This window comes from Nannospalax galili, unplaced genomic scaffold (assembly GCF_000622305.1).
Source record: "Nannospalax galili isolate Female #2095 unplaced genomic scaffold, S.galili_v1.0 scaffold1189, whole genome shotgun sequence".
Lineage (NCBI taxonomy): Eukaryota > Metazoa > Chordata > Mammalia > Rodentia > Spalacidae > Nannospalax > Nannospalax galili.
Window position 1 is genome coordinate 637,212 of NW_008360313.1, and position 6,637 is coordinate 643,848.

General features: G+C 38.0%; 1 protein-coding gene across 4 annotated transcripts in view; it reads left to right on the forward strand.

The window, feature by feature from the left end:
* Positions 1 to 6,637, forward strand: part of Scyl3 (SCY1 like pseudokinase 3) — a 34,950-nt gene that overhangs the window by 4,977 nt on the left and 23,336 nt on the right. For all 4 annotated transcript variants that reach the window (XM_008824894.3, XM_008824892.3, XM_008824895.3 and 1 more), the window contains exon 2: positions 2,411 to 2,625. In XM_008824894.3, coding sequence (XP_008823116.1) covers positions 2,461 to 2,625 — 165 coding nt within the window. In that variant the 5' untranslated portion in view covers positions 2,411 to 2,460. The remainder of the gene's footprint in view (positions 1 to 2,410; positions 2,626 to 6,637) is intronic.

A 6,637-nucleotide genomic window follows, 5' to 3' on the forward strand; every position in this document is an offset into this window, starting at 1 on the left:
AAGGCCAATAATGTTGAAAGTATTCGGGAGCTTTTATCTAATGCCTAAAAGATTTTAGGGTTACCTCTTCAGAGGGGGAAATGTTAGAGTACCCAAAAGCCGCATAAAAATAAATAAATGAACGAAGAAAAAAAAAAGATAAACTGCTAAGTATGTAGGAACTCAGTGAATTTATTAAAGAGCAAAATTAGTTCTTACCTCAGAGACATTCTTAGGTTTTGAAAAACCTTAATTTCAGACTGCTTCCCTTCTCGTGCACATTGTATTTCTTGTGTAGTGATGTATTTGGATCTGTAAATTCTATGATGTGTTTTGAGTAGGTATTGTATGGATCTTCATCAGCATGGGAGGAAAAGCCAAGTAGAGAGATGATGTGTCATGATTATTGGGTTTATATTTCTTTAAAGACATGTTTTCAACCAAAAACTTTTACAGGCCTGCAGAATTTTTGCTTATGTTATTCAAAACTAATGATTTGCTTGCTACTTTGACAGAGTTAATAAGAATCCCAGTTTTTGAGTTTTCATACTATGATAAAAAGCCAGGATTGATTGGCTTTGTTGAATGAACATTGTTACAAATTCTGAATACATATTTGGCTAATACAGGTTTTTTAAAAAATCACTTTTCATACAGCATTGAATAGTGTGGAAATCCCCACATAAATCTTCAGGCTCTCAGTTTCTTGTGACAAATGACATGATCTGATAGCAGCCCTAGAACTTGCAAGGCTGGTTGAACCTTTGTGATACTGCTTCCTTCAGAGGATAAAACCCTTTCCCAGCAGGATCCGCGCCCTTGCCTTAGGCTCTTGCTACTCTGCCAATTCCGATGCTTGGTGCGTGTTGTGAGCTTGTAGGTTTGTGCTCCTGTTGTAAAGAATGAGCTAGCTGTTCATGTGGTGGACTATCCAGGAGGTGCAGGGAAATTGAGTGCATGTCAAATTACTTGTAGTCTGACTTCCCCCACATAAGCCCTTGTTAATACTTGAGTTTGTTTGTGCCCAGGCCTCTCTGTGTATACGTACGTGTATGTATATATTTCTTTTAAAAGCAGTTTTATTGAAATACAGTTGTTATAGAAGAATCTGAACATAAAGTATATAATTTTATGTTTTAAAATTTATAATCACTCATCACCATCTTCATAATCAAAATAATGAATATATCCATCCTCCCAGAAGTTTCCTCCTACCTCTTTGTAATGTTTCCCTCTCCCCTGATCCTTCTGATTGTGCCTCTTCTCTCAGCACCCATTGATCTGTTTTCTGTCAAAGAGTAGTTTGTGCTTTCTAGAATATTATGTGTTTTAGCATTTGTGATTACAGAGTCTTGCACCTTTTTTTATTTAGCATGACTTTGAAGAGTAGTGAGATTGTACTTTTATAGTACTGGAGACCAGACCTAGGACGTCTTGCATCTAGACCAGTGCTCTTCCACTGGGCTGTATCCCCAGTCCTAGTTGCCTATTTTCTTTCCTGCTAGTCTACTGGTGTTTTAGTCTTTTACTGGGTTTATATGAGCTTTACCTTTATTAATACGTTTTTCAACATTGTTAGACACGGTCTCCAATTTCTATTTTCTTTTATAATTTCATTTTAGACATACAGAAATGTATTTTTCTTTATCCACGTTTTATAGAGTTTCCTTTGTAAGGCAAGATATATAAGTAGGAGGGCTGCAGAGATGGCTTAGAGATTAAGAGCACTGGCTGTTCTTGCAAAAGACCTGGATTCCAATTCCAGCATCCACATGGCAGCTAACAGCCATCCAGAACTCTAGTTCCAGGGGATCCAACACCATCTTCTGTCCTCTACCAACAGTGCCCAGGTGCACTCACACACATGCAGGCATAACACTCATACAGATAAAGTAAAACAAAAATAAATCAAAAAAGATACATCAGTAGGTTAGGGAGTAAGAATTACCTTGTTCTATTTTTGATGGCCTTTATTTTTTTAATTTTTAAAAACTATGGTGTGTATGTGTATACATGCACATACCATAGCACTCTGTGGAGATCAGAGGATAACTTGCTCCAGTTAGCCTCTTCTTCAGTCAAGTGTGGAACTCAAGTTGTAAGGCTTGGTGGAAAGCTTCCTTATCCACTGATCCATCTTGCCAATGCTTTTATTGCTTTTCTAAGAAACTCAAAGTTTGTGTATGAGGTTTGGGGAAGGACACTACATGTGACTATTAGGTAATGTGCGTTTTCCCTGGAGTTGATAGTTGTTAATTAACAAATGTTGCTGATAATTGCCGATCGTTGACCATTTTTGTCATCATATGTCGTAATTCTGAGCGTTGGAGGACTAGGTGTGGGTAGGTACTTTGGGGATCTTGGGTAGCCAGTGTGGCTTGTGCTGCAGATAGAAATGTCACGTCTGAATTTATTTTCTACTTTGTTTTAGATCTGTTTGCATTTGAGGAGGAGCCGTAGTCCTGCCTCACAGCATAAGGGATGGGATCAGAGAACAGTGCTTTAAAGAGCTATACATTGAAGGAACCGCCATTTACCTTGCCCTCCGGACTTGCCGTTTATCCTGCTGTGCTGCAAGATGGCAAATGTGCTTCGGTGTTTGTGTATAAGAGAGAAAACGAAGACAAGGTTAACAAAGCTGCCAAGGTACTATGATAGGTGCAGACTTGATAGTACTTTTTAACTGTCTTATTTTCTATTTAGCAATGAAATTAAAGATAAAAGGAGCTAGGCCATGGGCTATAATTTTAGTACTTAATGTCGTACAAAAACACAGTTTTTCTAATTCTGTGCTCATATCTGCACCATACCATCATTATACCCAAAAAGTGTCGCAAAACTCAGTGGATGATTTTTATCATCATACTTTTTTTTTTCTAATGAGAAAAGGGGATAATTTCATGTGGTTAGGAAACATAGAATCAATCAGTTTAATAAAAATTCTGCTAATTATTGACATTTTTAATTAGTATGTTGATGTGCTTGAAAATAATTTTTCTTTCCATGAGACATTATAGTATCTTAGTATAATGTCATTATAATGTCATGTTGGACTGGAGGCCACAGAAAAAGTGCTGGACCAGCTCTGGTTCTTAGTGAAGAGACCTTACATAGGTCATAATGCTTCTGGAGGCATCCATTTCTGCCTTAGGAGAAGGTCCTTCTTGCTAGCAACTGCTCACTGTTGCCCTTGGCTAGGAGTCCAGTGCATCCGTATGTTACTGACACTGTCAAAATGTTGGCTTCTTAGGTGAAAATGACTCAGGCTGGTGGTATAACTCAGTGATAGAATTTTTGCCTAATATGTTTAAGAACCTCAGAGTTGTCCTCAGCACTGAAAAGAAAAAAAAGTGAAAAAGAAAAGATAGAAAGAGAAAGAGAATGATGACCTCATCTTAGACTAGTAGTCAGTGAGGTAACTTCTATTATCTTAAAGAAAGCAGAGCGTTAGTTAGTATTTCCTTGGACAGCCAGCCTTTTGCATATTTAATAATTCAGATAATATTCAAAAAGTTTATAAAAATATAGTTATGATCATTAATTCTTCAGTGTTTATGGTAGGAACAGGAACAGCGGTTTTCAGTTTGAATCTATTTTCATATCTATTTTGTTAGAATCGAGGTCTAGATATTACTGTGAGTTTGAAGTCAGAAATAGAGCACTGATATTTATTTCACAGAAATCCTTAAATGTTTTTTTCTTTTATGTTGGCTATAAAAGGATATATTAGTAATATAATTTTGTCATTTCATTGGTCACACTAATTCATGATGTAGTTTTGATAAGCACAAATGCTTGTTAAATGGCTTCTGAGGAAAAGTACATGTGTAACAATCTTCTAAGGATGTATTTTTCATTTATTTTATTTGTTTGTGAGTTCTGGGGCTCAGGTGGTATCTGCTAAGAACTCTAAGCTAAATCCCCAGTCAAGGATGCATTTTCTTGTAATGCGTTGTGATAAAAAGTATAGCTCATATTTTTACTAAATAATTTTACATTTTGTTAAAGCCACTTTTTTTGTCTCTTTTCCACCCCATCTATGTATTTGTTAATTTCACTCTCTTAATTCAGTTAACATTCAGTATATGTCCAATTATTTTCAGCTATTAAGAATGTATATTTGTTGCAAAAGTTTCTTTGATGAGTGGTGACTGGCATACTTGTCTGTAAATACAATGATTCATATTTAGAGCACATAGTAAGAAGTTACATTTGTCTAGGGATGTGGCAGGCTTGGGGTTTTCTCTAAGGTCTGTGACCTCTCCAGCCATATGTATTTGGCTTGCATACAGTACCACACGAGTTTCCTCCCATTGAGTGGGCTTTATTCGATTAAGTAACTGTTGATTACCCCTAAGATAAAAGTGCCACTACTGCCCCAATAGTTTGCTATGCCCATCATTGTTGTGGTTATTAGGGCTTAAAGCTTGGGTTGGACCTTTGATTAATGTTCTCCCTTACCAGTGTGCGCAGTGTTCTCCAAAACTATGAGAGCTAGCCTTCAGGGAGGTGGCTTCCAGGTCAATTTCAACTCTCCAAGTCCTGTGTATAAAGTATGTCCTGTCTTCATCAATAGGGTCTTACCTTCAAGTTACTGGGAGGCAATCAAAGGCTGTGTCAATAGCCTGTGTAATTTTGGGAGTCTTTTGAACTACCCTAGCCAACAACTGGAAGGGAGGTTTCTCTTGTCTGACACTGTTTCTTATTATATAGCCTTCAGCTGTACACATGGACGCATGTTGAGATAGTGTATATGTAATTTCACAGTAGGTTTTTGAACTAATGTTTCCCTCTGGTTTTTCATACCAGCTAGGCATTATTGATCTCTTCTCTCTCTCCCTATCTAACCCTTCCTCCTCCCTCCCAGTTAAAGTACCTCCATTTTGCCCATTTCACCCTTGATAATATAATACCTGTCTCTTATGGTTCCCTCCTCTCTTGAGCTCCTTCTTTCCCTTTACATAGTTCATACCCAACCCTCAATGACACATCTACAATGGAACTTCTATACCTAAGGCTCAAGGAACATAGTGGAACAAAGGGTAGAGAGAACACTAATGCATCTCTCAGCTCACATCAGTGAAGCTCCTTCATGCAACAGAGCACATGCAATGAACACAAAGGGCCACAAATGGCCAAAGTATAGAGAATAATAGTCTGCAGAGTGTGGGTCCTTGGACAGCACTCCTGTATTAAACTTCACCCACCCAGGGCCCAGGGACCATTGTGGAAGAGGGGGCAGAAAGATTGTAAAAGCTAGGGGAGAGTAGGTGCACGACCATATGGAAAAAGAGTCTTACAGGCTTCTGGGACCTTGCACATATGAACTTATACCATTGGTGACAGCATGCACAAGACCCATGTAAACTCAGACAAAAACCTAGCATAGAACTATGGAAATGGTCAGCAGGCCCCAATATTAGCCAAAGATTAGCAGCTGATTATTGCCCAGTAAGGAAGAGCTGATCTTCTTTAAGGGAGTGACTCTAGATAGACTGGACCCAGTTGATGAACTTGTACTGAGGGACATTTGGGTACACGTGACTTGATTCAGTAGGCCTTAACATAAGTGATAGAATGCATGAAATCCAATAGGAGGTTTTAGGAGGGGGCCAGTGGGGAAGGGGGTATAAAGATGATTAAGATGTTGTGTATGAAATGCATAAAAATTCAATAAAAAATACACACACACAAAATGTATGTTTGAGTTTTTATAACTTAGAGCAACTATAGCCAGTCAGGTACTAGAAATTTATAATCTTTCTTAGTTCTTTTTAAGACTATTGTTTTTTAATTATATTCTCTTTTGTAGCTTATGTACCCCAAAGTCAAATAATGTAGATCATTGTATTTTTATAGGAAAAACCATCATAAAACTCTGCTTTTCGTGGTGAGGACTTTTATGCTATAGGAATGTTAGAGCTTAAGAGTAAAGGATTTTTGCCTTCATATCCAAAAATGCCCTCTTCAGTCATGGCTGAGCCTCTGCAGATAGCCTGCACTGGTTTCTTCTGCCATGTTGTGGTTTTGAAAACCTCAGACACAGTACTTGAGAAGTGTGTGGCATTTAGCAAGTGAGGCTTGGGAATGTGATATTCCAGATACATAAATACTAAGGCAACTTGTTAGCTCATTCCTCTTCTCTGTAGTAGGGTTCTTGGTCCTGCCTCTGATAGTTTCAGTGATTATCTCAGTAGTGTTTCCTTGGCAGTTATTTCTAGGAAACAGACTTTTTCTACTATTATAAATAAAAAATAACCCTGTTATGACTTTTTTCTAGTTCCCCGTCTAGAACTTGTAATGCCTTTAATTCTTTAACTCTTGCCTTTAATTCTCCTTCACATCTCCTATTTATGATTCAAGGACTTTCTATTCCCCTTAGAGACAAGAGTTATGCAATTTGGGAGTCTTTTAGATAGACTCACTGAAGGGGTATTCTAATTGCCTCACCCTGCGTCCCTGTTCAGCATGGAAGAAGTCAGAGCGGTCTGAGTCCCTATTCCCTATTGGTAGTTTGGGTAACCCCTTCAGAGGAGGGCGTGATAAGAATAGGAGGTAGGAATTGGCTAAGCAGTTAGGATAAAAAGACCCTAAGGAAATGTAGCCAGTTTCTTGGCTAAAAGTCAAAATGTCCTTGGGCCTCTTAGCAACATACTCT